Source organism: Nothoprocta perdicaria, unplaced genomic scaffold (assembly GCF_003342845.1).
Source record: "Nothoprocta perdicaria isolate Ctin4 unplaced genomic scaffold, notPer1 scaffold_64, whole genome shotgun sequence".
NCBI classification, from domain to species: Eukaryota; Metazoa; Chordata; class Aves; order Tinamiformes; family Tinamidae; genus Nothoprocta; species Nothoprocta perdicaria.
The window spans coordinates 2,867,516-2,891,335 of record NW_020455910.1 but is presented as its reverse complement, the minus strand read 5'-3'; the positions used below and the strand labels follow the sequence as shown (position 1 = coordinate 2,891,335).

Sequence of the window (23,820 nt, the reverse complement as noted above, 5' to 3'; positions counted from 1 at the left end):
GTTTAAGTGATTTTCAAAAATGACCAAGAACCACCAATATCTACAGTGCAGAAGAAAAACAGTCAGTTTCAGAAGACATTACTATAACTCACTGGAAAGTAAACATCACCCTGATGACGTCTATGTGCTGACTTGGTTACAAGTCACCCTGCCCTGGGCAGAATTATTCTTYTCTTCTGAACAATATATCATGTACCAAGGAAAGCATTTCATAAAGACAAAAGAGTGCAAATTCGATCTGTTTCTGCAATTATTTTATCAGGGAAAAAAAAAGTCACTATACACCTGGATAAAAAGAAACAACATCACATATAGATACAGTGTGCCTATTTTAAAAGAAAAAACAAATAGACAAAATCAGATGCTGCAATTACAACTYGCAAGCAGAAAAGGCTGATGAGCAGATCACAAGACAGCAGTATCACCCAACCAGATATTTAACAGTACGTTACCTAGCAGGCTAATGCCTAAGCGGGAGAGCCCCTGCCGGAGTCCTTCTCCCAGGTTCTCGGGCAGCTGCCTTCTCCATTCCTCTTGCCTGTTGTAGTGCTCCTCATCCAGGGACAGCCTATCCATATTCCGAGCGAGACTCGTTGCCAGATTGGTAATTGACGTCAGTGTACCTAAATACATGGAGATATACATTTGGGTCCGGACCAGAATGCTTTAATTTAAACCACAAAGATGTTCTGTGCCTCCCTGCAAAACTGTGCTCGCGAGCACAACGGCAAGGCAGTTGACATGTTGCCCACGTGTAACATTCTCGAGCGCGTGCGAAGCATCAGTGACCCTTCCTATGGTGCACGTCATGCCTTTCACATTAGCCTCCACCAGCTTTGCCTGGCCAAGCGGGAAGAACCACCTCGTCCGAACATCCTGCCCCTGCTCCCACATTTCTGCCCCTCTGACCTAGCCGTAACAGGAGGGGATGGAGAGGTAAACAGATATTTACTGCGGGAGCCCCAAGAAGGCTCCGGAGCGGAGGCTGGCCGGGCTGCGAGGCCACACGATGGCACTGTTTAAACAGACTTCGGGAAGCAAAAGCCGCTTGGGCTTTAAATCCAGCTCTGCCCTCCTGTCAAAACCTATCCCTGTACTTACAAAGTTATGACAACTGTATCTACTTTTTAAAAAGGAATAATAAATATGATGAGGCAACGCCGGGTAGAATTTCTGATGGCTAGCAGGAGCACAGAACACCTTGGTAATTGACCATTCCTGAAGTTATTGCATGAAATAGTGGCTGCGCCAATCTCGCTTTCCCAATGGGAGGTTTAAAATTCTGAAGTTTCTGAGACATTCTTGCACGCTGCAGTTAAGCAGTGATCTGTTTAATACATAAGATGTTATGTATGGGCTTTGTTACCCTCCCAGCATTTCCCTGCAAGCTAGCAAGCCAAGCAGAGCTGCAAGCAATTTTGTTTAAAACTTTAACACATCCTTCAACGGCGCACGACAACAAAGCAGCAGTCGGAGTAACACAGTGAGACTCTACCTTTGGAAATGTGCTTTACAAATGACGTTGTTCCTCTGGAAACTCCACTCACAAATGCTCCTGGGCCTCTGGTGAGCCCTTCATATGGGAGCCTAAAGAAATCCGCTATGCCATTCCCTATGCTTCTCACCAGGCTGGCCGGGCTTCCAAGGATTTCCAGAGATCCAACAACCCAGCCTGTGCAGAGAAAGGAGACAAGCGTTACGGCTGCAAAAACTGCAGAAGCAGCAGTTGTGAAAAGGTTATTCCTTAATTCGCTTTTTCACACTAGAATTCATCACATTATGAACTTCCTTTGAGCAAAACACGGGAAATAACTCATCCACTATGAATTCAGAAATGGCAATCTTTCATACTTCGTAAATCAAAGAAATCCTTCTGGCAAACTCACAAATAGCTTTAGAATGACTTCCTTCCAGGAGCTTCCCGTATTTCTGCTAAAAGTGTGCTAGGGAGATGGATGCTGGATCCTAACAGCTAAGGAGAAATAGCCCCGAAAGCTTATCCTGCTCCACGGGCTTTACACACTGGAAGGCAGCGTTGTGATTTCACATCCCTGTGTGATAGAMCCGTGACAGCAGGTTTACACTGATACAACGTGCTGCTTTACAGGAGTGTGGAGGTCAATTGCTTGATGGAGTGTTAGGAAAGGGGATGCAGATTTCTGACAAGTGCTTAAGAAGTTATTTTAAATCCACCCCAACCCTTCTAAGCTGATCATTTTCTTGCGGAGTGTAGCGAACGCCAGGCAAATGTCTTTTTCTCAGTGCAGTTGTGTAAACAGCAATGACATCTACATGCTGATTAGGTTACTCATAGGGGAGTATTCCTTATGCATATCCCAGGAGAGGTATCTGTGGATCTGGTTTCCTATATAAATGCAGGGTTGCCAGCAGCTTGCTGGATGGCCAAGTGCAATCTGCTATAAGGCTTGCTGGAAAGCCGGCTGCAGGTCCTGCCTTTCCCAGGCCGGTTGGCAGCAGATCCTTCCAGGGAAATGGGGCTGCAAACACGTTTTCCTTCGGCCTTCCAGAGACAGTGATTCAGAAATGACAATGAAGATTGAGCAGGACCCGCTTGGTCTCCGAGACCGGTGAATTTCCAGCAGTGCTGCCGGGATGACACGAGGCACGACAGGGACGGGGGCTGCAGGATGGACCGCTCTGCCTCCYGCTCTCCTGCGGCGAGCCCTTGATTTGCATTGCCCTCCTCATTCCCATTCCGTCCCCGCAAACTGCTGCTAGCCAGATGCTCTGCTCGTGCTCTAGTAACCCCTCCCAGTCACTCCCGTGGAAGGCTGAATCATGAAACTGAACAGAGGAGAAAATGTTACTCATATGAAATGAATTAATCTCATACTATCATTCTAAGCTCCCGGAAAATCTATTATTCTTGTCGAATCTGTCCCACATTTCAGCCCTGGCAGGTTGCGAGCKGCAGTACATGTGGCATAAAAGGCGGGAATCGCAGCGGACATGAGGGAGAGGGTGGGACGGAGCCGGAGAACAAGGAAGCAGYGCCACTGGCGGCTCCATGCTCCGGCCCCAAGGAATGTCCTGCTGGCCGGGCGCTCCAACGGGGACCGGAGGAGGCCGGCGCGCGGGGCCGGGCCTGCTGCTCCCTCGCTGCAGGGTTTTTAACAAATTGCACTTGCCACTGTGTGAAGTGATGAAAAGCCGGAGGGGCTGGCAGGCGTGCGCCGAGGGAGGAGATGCTATTTCTGCTCTTCCTGATCAATAATGTTGCAATCGCTGCTTGCAACCTGCCACGTTCTTGTGTTTTTTTAATGCTCTTGGAGTTCTTGAAGTAGCTGCTTCTCTCTCCAAGAGGCCGTGGCCAAAGTGAGGCCCTGCTGCTGAGGAAGACGGGATGGCGGCGCCTGAGAAGTCACCAGCCCCAATGGAGCTGGGGCCTGTGTGAGGGGTTGGAAAGGGCTGCAGCTCCAGAGAGGCTGGAAAGGGCTGCACCTGGGGAGGGATTGGATAGGGTTGCACCTCATGAGGAGTTGGATAGGGCTGCGTATGGTAGGTGTTGGAAAGGGCTGCACCTCACGAGGAGTTGGGCTGCATCTTGTGAGCGACTGGTAGGGCTGCACATTGTGAGGGGTTGGAAGGAGGTGCACATCAGGAGCATTTGGATAGGGCTGCCCCTCATGAGGAGGTGGATAAGACTGCATCTTGTGAGGGGTTGGATAGGGCTGCCCCTCAGGAGGAGGTGGATAGGGCTGCAGCTCACGAGGGGTTAACGTGTTGCAGCCCTTTCCCACTGACCGCAGGCTTGCCTGGCCTAGGCTGGAAAGTGTGGGAGTTAAGTCGGGAATAGGAAAATGATGACACAGGAGCCATCCCTCAGTTCACCAGCTCTCTGCTGCATTTGACTTTGCCTAGCTGCAACATCATGTTAGAGTAATTTTTCCCGCAGTATGCTAACCCACGAATTATGAAAGAATGGTAACTGTATTAGCAAAGAACCACTGTATTTTCTTTTATAGGCAACTATAGGTGCTAGATCTGGCTAATACCAATAATGTTTTAAGTATAATTTTATTAACTTTTAAATAGAAGCCAACTTAATTGGAAAAGGATGGGAGATTTCCATTGCAGGTTTGGCTAATCAGTGCACTGGAGCTCTCCAGCCGCATTCATTGCTCACCAGGCAGGAATCTGGCCACTTTGTTGGGGCATACGGGGAGACAAAACTATTGGGGAGGTCTGGGGGTAAATCCTGCCCTTTTCCACAGCACAGCAATGGGCTGGCACATAGCTCAAGGCAAAACTGCACCGGAGCTTGCAGTGAGTGCAGGGCATCAAGGTACAGGAATGCCATTTGTGAAAATGCTACGTGATCCATGCATGGGACAGGAGCAGGCAGAAGAGACGCTCACCTTGCAGCAGATTAACAGGGTTTAAGTACATGACAGTGACCTCTCTTCCACAAGAGCCCATCCCAGAGGTGCAACTCATCTGACTGGGCTGTACAGTGGGTTTGCAGACCACACAAAAGTTTTTGCATGAGATTTTCCTCCTTCCTAACTTTGTTGACACCATCAGCTTTTCAACAAGTGTCACAAATGCTTCAAAATCAAGCAGGTTCTTTGTCTGCCCAAGCAAACACTATTATACAAAAGTCACCATTTTAACCACAAAAATTCTTTTCAAAAAACCCACTTTAGTTCTATTGCTGTGACTGAGATTTAATTAATAGCTGCATATATGCCTGTGTGCTTTCCTGAAAAGAATGTTTCTTTTGCAGCAAACCTTATTTCTGAATATTTAAATCTCCTAGATCTCAGCTTTGTCGTGAGCCCACAGCCAGTGGCTGCTGCGCTCTGCAAGAGCAGCACAGAGGGAAAAGCAGTATCAGGCTCAGGAGTCTGAGCCCAGCATATGTGYTTCACCTGGGATGCTGCAGATGAAAAGCCAATATAACCCCAATTTCCTGCTGCAGTCTATCACCGCTCAYATCACCTCTCCCATCCAGTTGTGGGGAGGTAAGTTCACACTGCGGACCACAATTGGCCACGGTTTCACTCTTGATTAGCAAGAAACTGGATCTCCCCTTTTGTACTATGGGATTTGACTGTAAAACAAATCCAATCAAKCAGTAAAAAAGAAAAAGCTGCAATTTTTGCAGACAACTTACATGTGAAAATAACGAATGAGCCTACAGCATTATGGTGCACAAGTGTGTATGCAGYCACTAGAATCAGGTATATACAGAGTGAGAAAACAGACCAGGATCTGACTGTATTTATAAATACCTGAAACGCCTGTGTACAATTCTCCTAATTGTGCACAGAAACCAGGTGACAGCTATGCATGCAGCACAAATGGAAACGTCAGATTTCAGAAAACCTGACCATCAGTACACAGGAAAATAAATCCAGTGTTGCAATATGGAGTACATTACTTGCACGTGATCTTGGAGGAGCTTTCTCCTCCCTCAGGTACAAATTCCTTTGCACATCAAGATACAGCAGAGACCATTTTTTTTTATTATTTATAAGTTAATATTTATGGGAAACAGAATGTACCTGCTGGCCTAASAGACTAATTGCTCACTATTGATCCTATTTGGGAAAATGTTAGAAACAGCAAACTTCATAGGTCTTGGATCAAAGGACAACAAACATCTGGGTGCCAGTTTAGCATGAAGGCTSTATGAAGAAAGACAGATTCCTAATCATAAACTGCAGCCAAAAGGGGTTTTAACAACAAAACAACATTCAGGGCTATAATTTACTTCTGAATGCAGAGCAACATCGTGAATAATTTGATTAAGTGTAGTTTTGGGGAGTTTATGTGAGGAATGTGGGTTGATTCGGRCTAGTGCTATAATCTAAAATGACAAAAACTAAGCCAGTTAGAATCTACAGCTAGAAGTTTTTATGCTTTGTTCAGGGTTTAGAAAAGTCTTCAGGCGGCTGGTTAATGTTTACCACAACTTTACAAATCTTCACTGGCGTCTGCTCTGCCATTTTATTTCCCTTCTGTTATATGGCAGGACATGAAATGTGTCTCAGAATATCGTATTGTTATCGGAAAGTGTCTGAGGAAAACAGAAATCGCATGGCTAATGTCTAGATTATTCAGTTGGGGAAACAATTACTAAATCCTGGTACCTAATAAAAATGTTACAGGTTAAGAAGACGGACTGACCTGCTCGGAAGAGTGCTCCAGCAGCATAATGCATGGCCAAGGCATGGATGAGTTGTCTGGCAGTGGTGAAGATGGGTCCTCGCTCGAACACAGAGAAGGACAGAGGAGTGTGATCCGAGGCTATATACAGTTTTAACGAAGCATGAATGCTGACGAGGAGATTAACAGGTTGTATCGTTAATTTTCTTAATTTCACTGGCCTGACTAAAGCTCTTGCATGTTCTCTCACTTGTTTGGGCAGGATAAGCATAGCATCCGCAGTATTTGTGGGCTGACAAATGGCTTTGTTTTTAGGAAGATACGTATCAAACAAAGTCTTAATGTAGTAAACAAAGGTGTCTTCCACATACAGCCTAGCTGGTTTGAGCTCAAAGCTGAGGTCGTTAATGTGAAACATGAATTTYTCTTCCTTGGACAAAGCAATGCAGAGTTTTATAAAGCAGTTTTCCTTATAGTTTTCCAAATCCTTGTTAGACGCAATGAGGTTGCTCACTCTAGACCACTGCATGGTCTCGTTTTTCTCTCCTTGGCAAAGCAGGACTGCAAAATGGAAATTGGATTTGTTGTACAGCTGATTGTCCAGTTGCAGATCTTCACAATACAGTTGGAGACTATAAAGCTGTGGGAGGCCCTCCACGGCCTCCCTTTGGAGCTCGTGCGTCAGCGGTTTCAGGTAGCTGGCTCCTGGGGCCAGGTGGAGGAAAACRTTGTCTGCCGTGAGGCGCAGAAGTTCTGAGGACACTTTGTGATTTGTGATATCATCACACACAGCAAGACTCAACTGATTGACGAACATTTTCAATAAAAGGGTCTGCTCTTGGTTTCTACAGAGGAGGAAAACAGACTGTTATCTTACCCATTCTGGGTTCAGAGACTGTTACCTTACCCATTCTGGGTTCACCTGGCATCTTGTTTTCTCACGAAGCAACCAGGAGACATGTTCACTCTAATACTTGGGAAACTCCATGTGCAAGTAATGGGAACTGGCAGGCTAAATCAGCACAGCAAAGCATGTACCACCCAGGAGGTCCTCTCAGAAATGGAATACTGCAGATCTGTGCCAGCTTTCTCTCTTATCAATCAACAAGATAGGTTGGRCAGGAACGTCTCCATATCCACAGTAATTCCTCATTATATTTGAAACATAGCAGGATATTAAAGCAGGCAACAAATAAAATTTCCTGATAATTCAAGAGCAGCCTCAGCTGTTTCAGTATTTTCTTGGAGCCACTACTGAAGGTTACTATTACGGATAATTCATTGCACATTATGGAAGCAAAATGCCCTCCAACTAAACCACCACTGCATTTTTATAATGATGGTATTGAGGCCCCCCCCCTCCCCAGTGTTAACTGCTCTTGGCCAAGTTTAACTAGCAAGTGGGCTATTATGTACTGCTGATGACCAATTTCTCAGGGATTAATACTTAATTATAGCTCAAATAAAAACAGTCCAACACACATTCCACTCTAATTGTAACRCCACTGCTGGAGGCCAGACATTCTGTGCGTTAAAAATAGGTAGTGTTATAATCACACTTGAATGGAGCAGAGTGCCCRGCTGTGGGGAACTACAGACATGGGTTAAGAGTCTCCTAACGAACAACGATGCAAAAATAATCAAGTACACGGTTAATTACTGAGTGTAAGGCTGTTTCTACACCCCTTGCACATCAAGCTTTCTACCAGTTTTCACGGGAGCATTTATGATTAAGGATGGCAGGATCTGCAGAAATATAKTTTAAATTTATGAACACACTCAGAATTAATTAGGATGGAAAATATGTTTCTTCAGTGAAGTCCTGGGATTTTCATTGTATCAAACACACAGTATTTACCCTAAAGTGACATCATCTTTGATGACAGTTTTTTTTCTTTTTTTAGAGGAAAGATTTGAGATACACAAAATGAAACGTGGCCTAAAGAGATGTTACAGAGGATGCAGCAGCATTAAACCAAACAAGTAGTTAAGCCCATATTTGTAAGTCGGCTCACACTTAGAAAGCTGAATTTCAGGACAATTTGGCATTTCTTTTAACAATTCTTTTATGTGCTTCACATACCTGTTGAGATTGATCTCAATGGGTCCTGCTCTTCCTTCTGGGGCCAAGGTTATTATTATTGTTCCACACTGATGGGCAATGTCCACATAAACATAGCCAAAGCCAGTTAAGAACACGATCTAGAGGAGAAAGGAAGAAAGAGGTAGAATGCTGCAGAAATTACTCCTTTTTAATCTGTTACAATTTGAATTAATCCTACTAATGCCTTCCGGTTGGGATCGTCTTACTCAAATCATTATTGGAGTATTTGTTTAGCAAAAGGAGGAAAAGGTTTCAGTTCTTCAGAAAATACTAGCTCTGGTATTTTAAGTATTTCAGCTGCAGAGCAGGATGAAATTTGCCCCTCATCCTTTAGCTATATGACTAAATACGACTAAATACGTTTTAATAAGAATTATCTCCTCCRGCATTGAACAAGATACTCGGGAAAAAAAATTAGATGAGAAAATAATAAATAGAAAAAAATGTTTTATGAGATTGAACTAAAGAAAAATGGACATTCCTGGAGATGTGCAAAATCCCACCTTCTTCTCTRCAAAAAAAAAGGAGGAAAAAAAAGAAAAAAAAGTGATATTGCTATGCCCTAGCTCAGAGATGGTTAGATTAATGGCTGATAGCATGATAGAAAACATGACAATAAATTAGAATATAAATTTTAGCTGAACAAAGGGTATAGGGGTTTTGGACCTTAATTATGCAAAATTTCCATAGGAGTCTTGTGTTCTTCTACGGTATAAGAGATTGGGGCTGTATTTGGGTTTGGAAAAATTGGAGCAATCCTTGTTAGCTTGATGACAACAGGACAAGCTGGCTTTGTTTCCTTCTAGTCTGACCATTAGCAACATAGTTTACCAGACTGTAAGGGCAGAAGCTGTCATTTAAAAGAAGGCAAGCTAAGAGAGTAATGCAAAGATAYTGGGCTAGAACAGGTGAAACAAACAGTTGTTTTTCTTGGAGAATCTTCCCTGCTGTTAACAAGTCACCAGAAAGAAAAGTAGTTGGTAATCTGGTTATGCTATTTGTGATAATATTGTACAAATAATTACAACTAGTTCAACAAATTGTGTCTTATTTTTCTCAGAATTACCTATAAAAATGCCTGATTTAAGTATGTCAATGTTACTCCTCAAATTATTCTGCTGATGGACAGTAGAGTTAAATAAGGCAAGTTTCTCGCCAAGAGAATACCAAGTACTTATTGGTGACTATGTAGGCACAAAATGAGTTATTTAAAATCCCAGTTATTTCACAATCTGAATTGAGCTGCACATGAAGAAGTCAAAGCTAAAGTTATTAGCAATTTCATTACTTATTTCAAGTATTTATAGTTTTCTGAGAAAAAGACCGAGAAATCCTTGGGAAATTCTCTACATGTAAACCCTAAAACTTCAATAACAAAACGTTACAATTTTTATTTGGCTTCAAGTAGACAACGATCCCCAAATGTTGTCTTAGCATCTAATTCCTTCTAGGAGCCAGATACTTACAAAGAACCCTGGTCTGGCATAACATTAATGACTGAAATTTGAAACCTTGCATTGCTTGACTTGCTTGCTGAATGAAACTGAACTACTTGCTATATAACATAACACTCAATAATCAAGAGCATTTTGTGATTGGTCCCCAGGGAAAACATCTGAAACTAGTAATTCTTTCAAAGAGCCAAGCAGTTTATGTTGATTCCATGTAAACTAATGACTTCAAAGATGGAAAAAATTCTGATCAAAAAGAATTACTCCAGTCAAGGAAGTTTTCATTTAYCCCCAAACAGGAGAAAAATAACAGAAAGAAAGAAATGTTTTTGCTGTTGTTGTTTATTTGCTTGTTTCATTTTATAAAGACACATTTAGCTTCTGCGAAGACAGAGGGAGAATGACAGTGATGATTCCTACAAGATGTGAAGAAAAAAAAAAAMTCTGGGATAATGAAGTTACCAACTGGAAGGATTTTGTTGGACCTTGTGGGATTCCAGCAGCCAGAAATTTTCAAGACTAGCTTTTCCTAGGGAGCTATTTGGCCTTGCCAGGTTGATCAAAAGGAATGAAAAACTCCAGCAGTAGAAACTGTGCATTTTTGATCTGATTTTTTTCAAAAATCACCCACTGAAAGAAGATAATCAGTAATCTAAAACTTCAATAGAAAGCGGCTTAGGAAGACTTAATTGATTAAAAAATATATATATAAATACAGAGGATATGCACACAGCAGAGAAGCAGCATACTGTGCAGATTCAGAAGACAGCCATTTAAGTTGTTAACTAAGGAACAGTTTATAATGATTTACCTGTGTTCCTTGATTATTTATGTCCACAAAATCACTCCATTCATTTACGAATTCATCGGATGGTACCACTTTCAGAAGAATGCTGGGTAACAAATCTCTGGTTTTGCAATCTGGATAGCTGGAGACTTGATGGTAAAGTTCATGATGAACTGAACATTCAGCTGGAATCTTTCTACAGTAAACTTCAAACTTTGGTGTATCTGAAATATAAAATGCATAAGATTAGGTCTTTTTGAATATCTGTATTAAATCAAAACTCTCCTATGCTTACACAAACTAGGAAGTTTCTAAATACTCTGTCTGAAATATCACTACTAATTAAATGTATTATTTTTCTATTGAGTGAAATTTTATGTTTTTTTTTTCTTTTTCCTTTTCTTTTATTTCCCTCATTACGATTAATATAAACAGCTTTCCACTGGTCATTATAATAATGTACTGTGACTGGATTTTTTACAATATGTTTTGTGTTATATTTGCCAACCTAAGGAAATTTAAATGTTCCATGGGATTGAACTCATGTCAATAAAARTCCACTGTCTGCCAGTTTCCTATGGCCAAGGCACTTGATTCCCCCACAGCTTGGATGGAGGGGACACAAAAGCCTGAAGCCACCTGAGCTTCATGGTTAGCTTCAATAGCTCCTGGGAATCAAGAACTTCCAGAGTCCCTTGTTTTGAGAAGACCTCAAGGAGGATGTGCAGTTCTTGTTCCACCCGCAGCACATATTGAACTGAACTTTATGCTGAACATGGAGTAAAACCATTTGCAGCACAACAGTACATTGTTTCTTATTACTGCCTACTACATACCTTTGAAGTTCTCTTTTATAAGCAACGAAACGGGGCACTTGTTGTGGATGATTATACGAGGACTAGGGTCTTCTGTAAGTGTTAGGTATGTCACGCCAAGATGTTCTTGATAAGTCAGTGCTATAGCTCTAAAACAGAATGAGATAGATTTGGCTAAGTAATTTTGGGGATGAAATTCATATGTATTATTACATAGGGCAACCAAACCATTCAAACCCAACATCTGTGAGATTCTTTATTCTTTATGATCAGACTTCAATTTTACAGATACTTAAACACCTTAAGACAAACTGCATTTAAACAGAAGAGCACATGGAAATAGCAAGAAAGGCAACACAGAGAAGAAATCACTTCATAGAGACTACTCATGAGTTAAATTAAGCACGTGTGCCTGCAAGATGAGAGCTCAGGCCAGCACAGATTTATATTAAATTAAAAACATGAGATTGTAGGCCCAAATTTTCAACATAAATCTTTAAAATTTTCCAGAAGAATTTGCACGCATACTTCTCTGGTACACATGCAAGTTATTTTTAACAAATACATAAATCTGTTACTGCCTACTCCCCTGAAATGATCCACAATGCTATCACCCTTTCAAATGTTAATGTTTTGGATCATCACTACATAAATTTTCAAAATGAAGATCAGTTAATTTTGTTCTGCTCATTAGCTACTTAGATGTATAATATCTTCATGTATAAACAAAAAAAATCTTTTGCATGTGCAGATTTATGAGTTATTTCTAAAAATCTTCAGTTACAGATGATTTTTAAAATACAAAAAATCTGAAAATCTGATTAGGATCCTGAGATCACTTATAGCTCTCTGAGAGTCATAAGGAATTCTTTCCTCCTTCTTCACATATTTGYGGCATTTTGGTATTGGAAATCTGCGTGGGAATCTTTACTGTCCACAAAGACACCTCTTAGATTCTGCAGGGGAACAGTATGAGGGATTGAATGATATAAAGTATTTCAGGCAAGAGAAAGACCATATGGCTGATAATTTATACTGATGAAGCTTCACTAATTTCAGCAGACTGTTTCCTTGCTTACACCACTAAAAGCCTGAATAGATTCAGATATCAGCTCTGAGAATTGAAGTTGAGCATCTGACAAGTCATTGGACTTGTATTCTTAACTAGTTGGATGCATTTGTTTGGAAGCGAAATGCACATTTGGATATCRCAGGCTTTAAAACTTGGAAATCCTTTCTTGTCATAGTTTCAAAATAGTTTCTCCCTTGCATTGCTTTTTCCTGTTTTTGTCATACTTGCCTTGCTAAAATATATTTTTATCTTTTATAAACAAAACTATATTTTTGTACTGTATTATTTCACGCTGCCCTTGAACTCTTAAAGTGTTTGATACAAATTAAGAGAGACCATAATCTTGAACACAAACTTTTAATTCCCTTGATTTGCATGTATACATAGGAGCCCAACTACTATAAAAATCATACAACTTGTACATGATCATAACATTAAACCATTTATAATAAAAGCATCAAACCCATCAAAAGACAACAATTTTTAAATTAAAATAAGACTTGCCTTTACATATGGGGGGCATGTGTTACTCTAGCGTTTGCTTTAAACTCCTAGGGTTTGTTACTAGCTGAGGCTTTGCAGCAGCAATCAAAACTCAGTATTCGAGACAGTTCAGCACACGGTACCTGGTACAAAATCCACTTTCATTACAGCCCCCTATGGGCACTGCCACGCTCTGCCGAGGGAACTCCTGCTTAATCAGGGCTGGCAGGCTCCAGAGCTCCGGCCGGCCGGCACAGCCMCCCGGGCTGAAGCTGAGCAGGATGTGCTTTTGGGAAGGGGATGCTCCTGAAGTCAGGGGACCGAGGTCCGACACGAGGTCCCAGCAYGGAATGGAGCTGAGCGTTTCGCTGCCTGGTGCCCCAGCTGCACCCACGCTGAACACGGCGCCGTCCGGCAGGCGGACCAGCTGCCAAGGAAAAAGAGGGGAGCAGAAAAACATGCTRGGTCACAACAAGAAGTTTAATCCTGTTTGCCTTTCACATGAGCTGCTTAAAGTAGTCAGTTAACCACAACTAACTGAAAGTTGCAATGAGGGCATATGCACTAAAGAGTTATTCAGCCAAATTCTGTCTTCAGGTAGACGCATGCAGTTAACCGAACCCAGCTAACTACAGTCCTCTCTCTGTTGCACAGAATGACTCTGCCAAAAGGAACTGAGTTATATCACTGTAAAATAACTTTGAGAAGAATCTCCATTTGCAGATAATAAAATGAAGACTGATTTTAGCATGAAAATGATTCCAATTCCTCAAAAATTCCTCTAAGACTGCACAAAATGTGTAATGCACAAATGGAGATGCTGATGTGAAGGAAACTCATGCAGAAATAAAAGTACAAAAATAGGGAATTTTGAAATTATGTTTATCTGCCAACTCTCCCAGAGAGAATTCTCAGATCCAACAACTTGGTCTCTGAGAATTCTTTCCACATATCTGATAATAAATATAATCTTCAATAAATACATATAAATGGACGATTAAAATATGTTGAGCATGCATACATATTGGTTACTGTAAGTTAGTCCTTGAGTATACTGTGTTGTTATTAGAAAACTGATATTGACGATTTGATGCAGTTCCCTGAAATACATAAATTTTGGGCACGTCTCTAGTTCTGCAGCTTTGTTCAGATAACTGGAATCTTCCCAAAAGGATAACAGAAACATCTCAGGCTGGCAGGCCAAAATACCTCTTTTACATGCAAACTCAGTAAAAATTCTCAGAAGAATTTCAGCAGTTACTACGGATTACGCTGCTTATTTTACAGAACTGGTCTGAACAGATGGAGAACAGGCAGAACTAATTCTGCAGTGTATAAGAATCTCCTGTTTTGCACACATTTCTGATCACAGTTAATTACAGGGGATGAATTTGCCCAGGTTTGTGTATTTTATATTAAAATAATATAAAATAATTTAGCATTTTTATGTAATATTATTATTTCTGTGGAAGTTAAACCACATGCAAATGAGACTTCACAAATCTAAATACTTATTAAAGCAGAGGACAAAGGAAGACAATATCCACAACACATTACCTCTTCTCCTGAGTGGGATTTGGAAATAGAAAGCTGTGGTCTGTAATAGATTTGATAGGATGTATCATTGATGATTGTTGTCTTGTCTTCTATTTGCAGAATTTGTATACCTTGTTGGACCATAGAGGAAATGCAGAACTGACACAACTGTAAGATAATAATGATGACATCACACATAAAAATAGAAAAGTTATTGTAACATAGTGACAGAACTGGCGTTTCCTTAATAGTGGAAATCCTGTCTATATTTATGCCCTTTCTAACTGGAGCCACATCATGTCCTTTCAAGTTGTATCTGTCAATGGTTGCCAGGCAAACTTGAGAAGTCATTAATTTGTCCTTAAAGGAATTTTGGTATTTTTTGGATGAGCTGGACTGAATGTTTCTGACGATGTAATTCTTTCTATAATTCTTGGTACACTATACATCTTTTTACTATGTTTTAGATGAATTACTATGTTCATKAAGGAGGTTGCATATACTTCATTGTTTTCATCTGTTGTATGCTTTTTTTTTAATTAAGAAAGCTCTAAGTAATGGTAATTTCCTCCATACCTTTTGATGACCTGGAAAAGCACCAAGTTTTATTTCAGCTTCAACAAAACCTTCTTCATCCAACGTTACCACTTCCCCAGTGTCGACATCCTTCCATTTTGGGGAGGTCACATTATGGACTAGTTTGATTGCCACTGATTTGTGAACAGTATTAGTGTTTGCCCAGTATATTCCAATTTGAAAAGCTTCCTGTATGTGAAAAATGACCAGTTATTGCACAATGATATTTTTATATCAGTTAAATACAGTTTCCAGTATGCAGCCAATTGTATTTCCTGCCTTTCTGCCTCTATACTCTTTCTTTATAGTAGAAGGGTGGTGGAACAGCAATGTGGATACGAGGCTGGACTTCAATGTGGGATCAAGACTGTAGGCTCTACTGAGACACGTGAAAAGACAGATCTTTTGTTTATTAATGGCCATAAAGGTAAAAACAAAACAAAATAAAAAAAGCAGGAAGTATCAGATTGTTCAACTGGAATTGACAAGCTAAATTATATAATTATTTTGAAATAAAGAATGTTTTGGTTGTAATAAAAGCACTTGGGTGCCCAAGCCAGGGTATGCGAGAAGTTCAATTAAACAACACTGTAAATTSAAGAGCAAGGCAAACATCCTAAAACATCAATTCACCCTATCTTGTTATCAAACCTTTCTTGGCAGCATAGGAGCTATGAAGCAGCTCAACCTAAAAGACCCTCAAAACACATATTCCTCCCAGGCTGACAGCTTTGCCTTGAAGGTTGACTCAAACCTTGCTGTTTATGCTGTTGCTGCTCACCATGCCAGTGTGCACGGGGTTACACTGCTCAACCAGTGGTGGTAAATGTCAACTGTTATTTCTACACCTAACTGTACGGCTAACAGACACAGGCAGGGATCATCTAGATTAATCATCATCCTTCAGAATGAGGATATTGTGCAAAACTGTTTATTAATTTCAATAACAAAGTTACCTCAAAGTTGGGAGGTATAATTACTTTCCCAGTGGGTATCTGAAGAACTATCTTCTCTCCCTCGAACAGCCAGAGATCCCACTTGGACTGATTGATGAGCAAAGCCCAGGGCAGCAGTTCTATGAGCAGCGTTTTCACACATGGTTTCCACACGGAGAGCTTCACCCGCATCGGGCTGTCCCACTGCGAGAGCTGCTCGCTGCTGCTCAAAACCAACCAAAGCAATTAGGTAAAGAAATACGGAATTCAAGATAAGAACAATACGCCATAATTTAAAGAAAGCTGCAAAGTTCTGTTTTTCTTCTTCAAAAAAGAAATCTCCTCTTATCATTCTGGAACATACTGAGATGCTGTCAGCCAGATCTAGCTGTACGTAGGCTATACAGTCATATTTTAAACTGGATAAGATCAACATATAAATCGGCCAAGAAAAGAAACACTTTAACAAGAGAATTTCCTTTGTCCTTCAAAACTAAACCCTTTTGACTTTTGTAATAAAATTACATTTCCCTATTTTTTAAAGCAACTCCTTCTGCCCTGTTGCAGTGCTAAAATAAGCAGCTTTTATAGCTGTAAAGAAAGTGCATTCACAAAAAAAAAACCCACTAGCTCCTTTTCCTTAATCCTTGGGCTGATGCAATCTTCTCAGTGTAATTGTGGGTAGTTCCTCAGCCAACCAATTTTTTCTTGCCTGAAAGATTCTGCAGTTTACATACAGGAGTCRTGTAATTACTGAGAACATATTCAAATTCAAACATATTCAACAGTCTTCTTGAACTTCATTTCACAAAGTCACTATACAGACATGCAAAAAAAAAGCTCTTGATAACAAAAAGATATATATAAATTGTGTTTCTGAGACTCTCCTTAATGAGTGAGGTTTGGATTTTGTTTTTGGACCTTCACAAGGCAAAAGTACAACCATAAAGTTTCAAAACTGATCAACGCTATAGCTAGCTTGGAAAATACTGTTGTCTAAAATGCATTTGTGGTAGTCTAACAAAAAGTATAGTATGTTAATATTGAGCTTCTAAGAAACTTGCACTATACAGTGAAATACAAAATGTAGAACTTGTCGAGAACTTTAAACAATGTACATAGCTTTAACAGGTCACATTATAGAACTATTTCTTTTATTACTGAGATTATTTTTATTTAACAAGGAATCTAGTTCAAGCTCTGATATATATGCCAGTGATCTACATCTATAAAGGATGTAAGTTAACCTATTAGTGTGAGTGTATGCAAGGTCTTTGTTATGGAAAGTAGTTTACCTGCTTGGAGTTTAGTGTTTTTGCTTGGCAGGGTGAGGACTCAAACCACAAGAGGTTACCGAACATTCCAGTTTTGAAAATTAATTAAAAAGCTTTTATAGTATAGTAGTATAGCCTTATATAGTAAAGCCTAATCTATCAGTTTCATGAGGATAAAGAAAATAACCTAAAAATGGGTCAGATTAAAGATTCATCCAGCTCTGTATTCTGACCTGATATTGGTTATTAATAGGTATTTATGAACRTGGAGGAAAGGCAGCAGGTATATAGTGCTATTCTGCCAGAACATGCCCTCTGTTTCCTGGAATTAGTGAATGAAGAACGAACTTAYACCATTAAGCAAAACTGGTGTGTATGATGACCAGATGGAAAGTGGTGTTAGCTGCCTAGATGCTTTACTTCCACCAACAACCATACATTTTAACAGACTTATTTGAAAAGTCAATGCAGCAGTCATGGAGAGGGCTTAGCAAAGAATTACCTGTCCGAATCCTTCCTATTATATGGCCACGTGGGCTGCGGAGGGCTGGCGGCCCCATAGAACTCGCTCAGGATGTGGTTTGCAGAGCCACCCGGGTGGGATTTCGTGGCAATCTGTTTTATAAGTGCAGTTGAGATGGGCACTGCGCACTCTGATGGGTCGTCTTCTTCCCTGTCGTTGTAAACAGACACAGTTGTTTGCAGAACAAGGGCACCCAAAGCAACGCCACCTTTTTTTAATGTACCTTTCCAAAAGTAGTCGCAACTGGAATACTCCCAAGGTAATGAAGCATGAATCAAGTTATGGTGTCTAAAAAGTTACTAAACATCTGCTCACATGAATTAATGAACCCACTGCAAAGATCTTTGTGTTGGAATCCCAAGAAACTGAAGAAACTCACCCCTCCCATCTCCCCCCCAAAAAAATCCAGTTCAAGAGACTTCAGAGATTTACTTTTCAAAACACAAAAATATGTACGGTTTAAGCAAAAAATATGACAACACTTAGGATACTTATACCAAGTTTAATATTTCTTGACACATAATTTCAGGCCACATATATTGTTCTCTTGCATCTCCTCTGCATACACAGTATCCTTAGAAATATTACATCAGAAGTTGAGGTGCAAATACTTATTTTTTTTTCTCTATGCAAACAGACCATTTTCAGGGGAAGTGGACATTATACCTGGCTTGAAACGTCAGGTGGTGGGTAAGATCAGGTTCTATATTTTGCAATGGCTTCTCTTGACCTTGCCCTGGAATCACTTGTGTTTCACTCAATCCCAAGCTTCTTTTCTCTAGGTGTATAATAATTGGGTCTGGAAGATGGCTCCTTACAATGAAAAGAGGGCTGAAAACAATCTAGAAGAAGAAGACAATGCACCAATTTAAGGTTAGTTTTATTCTGTGATTCCAATTTAATTCAATATTTACAGCACATTATTCTGTCCTCAGCTTATCACAAGACATGATAAGGTGTCTTATCACCTTAAGGGTGATACACACAAGGGTGTAAGGATTTAGACTTCAGAGAGAATAAAGGTACTTACTATTCGTTGCTGCACTTGAGAGTTGGGCTCTAAAGTCAAAACTGTGCACCATACATAAGTAATTGAGCTCTTTGAAGAGGGTACCTGTATGCAGAGAAATTCCTCTCATTACACTAAGATTATTTCACAGTCATAACGTTCAAGATTACAGCATAACAGGCAGAGCTCGAAACTCACCAACATTTTTACTTTATGCTTTTAATAGCATATTAAAATTTATTTTAATAATAAAATTTCTAGTCATACCTGAATGACAGTGCTGTGTTCTGCATGCTTAGTAGTCAGACATACGTCTTGTGACCAGTCTTCGTCCCCAGGAGCTTTGACACTCAGCTCTGTGAGCTCACTGTTTTCCAGGACGTACGAAGGCAGCTTCTGCTTGGCTGCAAGGCAGTTGATGTGCTCCTTAACAACCGCCTGCCCGTCCTGCCCCATGTAATGCTGAACCACCCTCAGTTCAATGCTTTCACAAAGGTAACTGCAGACTGTCTGTCTTCCACAGATAAGGATCTAAAACACACAAAAATATGCAACTCAGACATAAGCATTTGCAAAAAAAAAGGACAAAAGTGAACTTGAGGAAAAACTTGTACAAGAATAATTACTTTTTTTGGCATTTCATTTTTGTTATGTTTTCCCAGGCATTGCTGAAGGCAGTCAGTGGTGAAATGTTATTTTTGTTGGCCAAATACATGTACAATTTCAGAGAAACCTGGGCAATAAGATGCTTCAAATATTGCTAAGGTACTATTATCTGGGTCTGAAGAAAACATGTAATGTATCTAGTTGAGTTCCCAAGGAGCCCAGCAATGTTGCCTATGGCTGGTGTAGTTGTTTTTTTAAGAGTACTGTAATTCAGTAAAGACAGTGTCTTCTCGGAGCTGATAGAGKGGTGCACTTCAGAAAATGGTTTCCATCCCCCCCTCACCTTCCCATCTCAGTCCTGGCTTCCCAGTCTGCCACTATGCTTGCTGCTTTAAAGCTTACCATGCCATTAAATGGCTGTACTGTACCTCGCTATTTACATCTACCTAGGAAATTGCAGTCTGTAACACATCAGTTATTTCTCCCAGAGCCTAAACTTCTTCTAAGCTATTGTGAGGAACAGTATTCCACAGATATCCTTATTACAGCCGTTTTCATTTGTTATTTACTAACGAGGGCCCAGGCCATGTAGCTACTTCCCTCTGAAGCCAAGTCCCAGCAGGGCTCCCTGTAAAGCCAGAACTACTTGAGCCTGAGCAGCTTTGTCGCTGTGGCACAGCACAGGGCACTGCTATATGCAGGACCTGAGCATGGCATGTCCAGCAGGCCCTCTGGMTTCCACCACCGGGCAGAAAAACGGGAATGTTATTACGGATATCTGTGCAAAGATACCATGGGAAAAGCTATTGCACAGCAGCCTATTTTCATATGTTAATTTGAGTGTTACTTCCCCTTTCAACAATATAAAGGCATGAATTACACACAGAATAAAACACAAACAGTTTCTTTAAGAGAAAATGAACAATTTTACTTCTCAAGGGCATAAAAACCATGCCAGAAATTGTGCGATTTAGCAATGTCAGAACTTATAAGCCAGGACGTTTTATAAAACATGTAAAATATGTGGTGTGACTGAGCTTTTAAATGCTGTGATCCATAACAAAGTAAACTCGAAGAGAAGAGCTGCAAAAATTCCTTAAAATGTCCCCATAAGTCTGTTATTTCCCCTGGCATTTTTTTTTTTGTGGATTCCACTAGAAATGGAAAGAGAGGGTGACTTGCTATTCCTATACGCACACCAGTTTAATTAACTGAGATTTACTCAGATTAAAATGTTTTTCTGCAGACTGGACTAAACCCTTACTTGCTTTTGCACCCCACTGAGCTGCTGAATCTTGATGATGAGCGATGCCGTCCGGCCCTTGTACTGAATGGTTCGAATGAAGGTCCCCGTGTTGTCCACGCTGAAGGGTTCAGACCAACGCCAGTTTCCCCAGCCCTCGATACAGATGTGTAACATCTGGAAAAAAAAGAAATCATTGCTTCAATACATAACTGGGGGGGGAAAAAAAATCTTGCAGTAGGGTAGCAACTCCCATGACAGAGAAATATTTTTGGTTTTAAAAGTCAGCAACTCTAAGCACATCATTTCTACAAATGATTCACTCATTCTGTCATTTCAGATACGAAAGGAAGAAGGAATAATACCACAGGATGGTCCTGCATCGTGCTTTTCTATAAATTACTTGCTTTCACAGCAAGCTTATGGATGATAAGGATCCAGTGTACAACTAACCAAGAATAGGTTATGAAGGCTAGAGAGCATTAGACAGGAAATAAGAGATTTTCTTTACTGCCCTTGAAATGGTTGGAGCTATCCGCCCTCTTAATTGCCAGCAGGCAATATGGAGCACAGGTCCAGGCCATATATTTGGCCTTCAGAACAGGACTGATTACTACAAACTCAGAAGAGAATTCAGAAAAGGATGCAAATCTTGTTTATATAGATCTGTCAGGCTCAAATCTTGTCTATATAGATCTGTAAGGCTCACATATATAGGAGCTACATGATTAAATGCTTAAGAATTGAGTGCATTGTTGAGCTACTGGAAACATTTAATTTCTTCCACAAAAGTAGTGGCAAGTTCAAGCCTGACTGCATGAGAAGAAATTTAACTGCATAATTATACTCCCCGTGTGATTTATTCCGGAAAAGGAGTGGCTTTTTTTTTTTTCCTGTTTAACTTAAATCACTTCCAGAGCAGTAGAGTCTTTCATCATTCGAAGGGTCTTTCATCCGTTTACCCACCATACACACTTATCTCCATCCCATGGAKATTCTTTAAGCCAGGGTAGTGAAAATTGGTACTGTTCCATAGAGGTCAACGAAGTTGCATAAATTTACGCCAGCTGAAGATCTGGCTCTTCAGCTCTATATAGATCTTTTGTGGCTGTGCAAACTTAAGAATGTGAATTATATGGAAGGGATCAAAGCAACAAGCATTCTGGGTGAAGTTTATTCTTTGCAGAGGGCCAGCACAGAATATAAGCATCACTTAAGTCCTTTAAAACCGTTATGTAAAGGCCTGGTGGGAATTCTCTGGTGAGGGTTGAATTTCACTCTGATTTTGGACATGTGTTATTAATTAATTTAAGTAATTGGGAACAGGATCAGGCCCAAAGTACAATTATTTACATGAGTGAAAAATGAAACTTGTAAATATTATGGTCTCCCATGCTTTGTGTTTCCAAAAAGAGCCAGTGGTGTCCATAGAGCTGGCCAGTTGGACTTAGAGAATGTCTGGATTTTGGCTTTTTTTCATAGCTTTAAGAAAYAACCGGAGCAACAACTTTCAAAGATATTACAACTCAGTAGCCTGTTTGCAATTTGTGGTATCTCCTCAGCACAAGTTACACACAGAACCAAAACATCCATTCAGTGGGTGGCTTTTGAATTTGCAGGAGTGATGACTGTTGCATTCAGATACAAATTAGTCTTCTGCTGGAAGCACAAAGGCTAATGTATGCCAGTGTGTGCACGGGCATGTATTTGGATAGGCACATGTGTTTGCATGTGTATGTACATGTTTATATCCAAGAGCATAGGCTGAGGGAAACTATACATTGGTCACTCAAGCTCATAAACAAACTCGTAGCTTTGATTCTTAAGTATTACTTTCAGAAAAGGAAAAACAAAACAAATCCAATTTCAGTGGCTGGAATCCATTCAGTTTCATACAGAGGCAGCTGGGAATGAACCTCATCACGTATGAAAACTCAGAGAAACAAGAAAACTGTTTACTTTGGAGAGACTGGTAGCTGGAAATGACAGCCAAGTAATGAGCAAAGGTAGTAAGTGGTCAGTGTCAGCTCGACGGCACACAAAAYGCAGTGTGCTCCAAGGACAGATGCCATATAAATGCCATAATTGATGATGAGCATCTGCTGGTAGCTCCAGCATCGGGATGTCTCCCACCCTGTATAAACAGCATTGCTCAGGAGCTGAATGTCCCCAAGGAGAACGCTGTCAGCTTTCATGGAGCAGCCATCAGCTCAAAGGTGCTGCCTTAGTCATTTTCTAGGTAAGAAAAGAATGTGTGTGTGTGCATTTAACTTCATGGGTCAGAAAGAAAACATAAAATAAGGGCTAATGCAAGCAATCCCTTGTTTTTTAAACATGCTGTTTGCACACTGGTGAATGCTACATGCAGTAAGGAACAACTYACGTAACTTACTTTAAATATATCTAGTGCATTTGTATCAATGACATATTAATATTGTGAATTGTGTATTGCCTAAGCTTSCTTTTAAGCCAAGAAACTGTAGTCCTGGAAAATACCAGSGGARCTCTGTGTAAAACAGCTACTTGAAKGGTTGTGGGATTGCTGAAAAACGTGACTAGGAATGAYCAGCAAATGGCACTAAGTCATCTATAGATATATGGCAGGAAATAAAAACTATAGTAATTTTAGAAAATTAAGTTATCAGGTATAAACATTATTTTAGCACAAGACATCATAATAGATGGTATTATGTATGCGATATGACAAAGTCCTAATGTTATAAAACTGACCTAGTACTAGAGATTTGAAGTAACTGCTGTCTAGCCCCCTTTCATTTGCCAAGTTTTAAGTAAATGATAAATATTTATTAGAAATTTTGCTTTAAAATAGCACTCGAAATATAGTTAAGTATGCTACATAGAGAAAAAGTATAGGAGAAAAGTCTTTGCAAAAGGCACAAAATCATTAAATGGAGTTCAAAAGCACTGTAACCCATATAATCCAGTGATACCTGGCAATTTATAGTTTAAAGAGAATTTAAAACAGACTTGCTATTGCATATACTAAGAAATGCACTCATTTGTGTAACTACTAGATCTCCAAGGTTTTGTTAGGGCACATATCAATAGTGTGTTTTATTTTTACTAAACTTTGCCGTTTTTTGGATGTTTAGTTCTAGCCACTGTGGATTTAAGTTTGAAAAGGGGATGAAACTGCCTACAAGGTGGCAGAAGAAGATGAAGCTGTTTTCCCTAGAGCAAAAGGTTAGGAGAAGCCTAACCCTCTTTATCCCATCTCTTTGCGGAGTGCTTCTGTGCGCTCCCCAGAATTTAC

At 40.3% G+C, this 23,820-nt stretch overlaps 1 protein-coding gene across 1 annotated transcript in view; it reads right to left on the bottom strand.

The window, feature by feature from the left end:
- VPS13B (vacuolar protein sorting 13 homolog B) overlaps positions 1 to 23,820 on the bottom strand; it is a 399,744-nt gene that overhangs the window by 16,607 nt on the left and 359,317 nt on the right. Inside the window, exons 43-57 of the mRNA XM_026049995.1 lie at positions 20,568 to 20,723; positions 18,965 to 19,228; positions 18,719 to 18,802; positions 18,355 to 18,530; positions 17,668 to 17,838; positions 15,913 to 16,114; positions 14,957 to 15,145; positions 14,402 to 14,548; positions 12,988 to 13,271; positions 11,311 to 11,438; positions 10,499 to 10,698; positions 8,216 to 8,334; positions 6,154 to 6,977; positions 1,496 to 1,672; positions 453 to 623 (exon numbers count right to left, since the gene is read on the bottom strand). Of these exons, the coding sequence (XP_025905780.1) occupies positions 453 to 623; positions 1,496 to 1,672; positions 6,154 to 6,977; positions 8,216 to 8,334; positions 10,499 to 10,698; positions 11,311 to 11,438; positions 12,988 to 13,271; positions 14,402 to 14,548; positions 14,957 to 15,145; positions 15,913 to 16,114; positions 17,668 to 17,838; positions 18,355 to 18,530; positions 18,719 to 18,802; positions 18,965 to 19,228; positions 20,568 to 20,723 (3,292 nt within the window). The remainder of the gene's footprint in view (positions 1 to 452; positions 624 to 1,495; positions 1,673 to 6,153; positions 6,978 to 8,215; positions 8,335 to 10,498; positions 10,699 to 11,310; positions 11,439 to 12,987; positions 13,272 to 14,401; positions 14,549 to 14,956; positions 15,146 to 15,912; positions 16,115 to 17,667; positions 17,839 to 18,354; positions 18,531 to 18,718; positions 18,803 to 18,964; positions 19,229 to 20,567; positions 20,724 to 23,820) is intronic.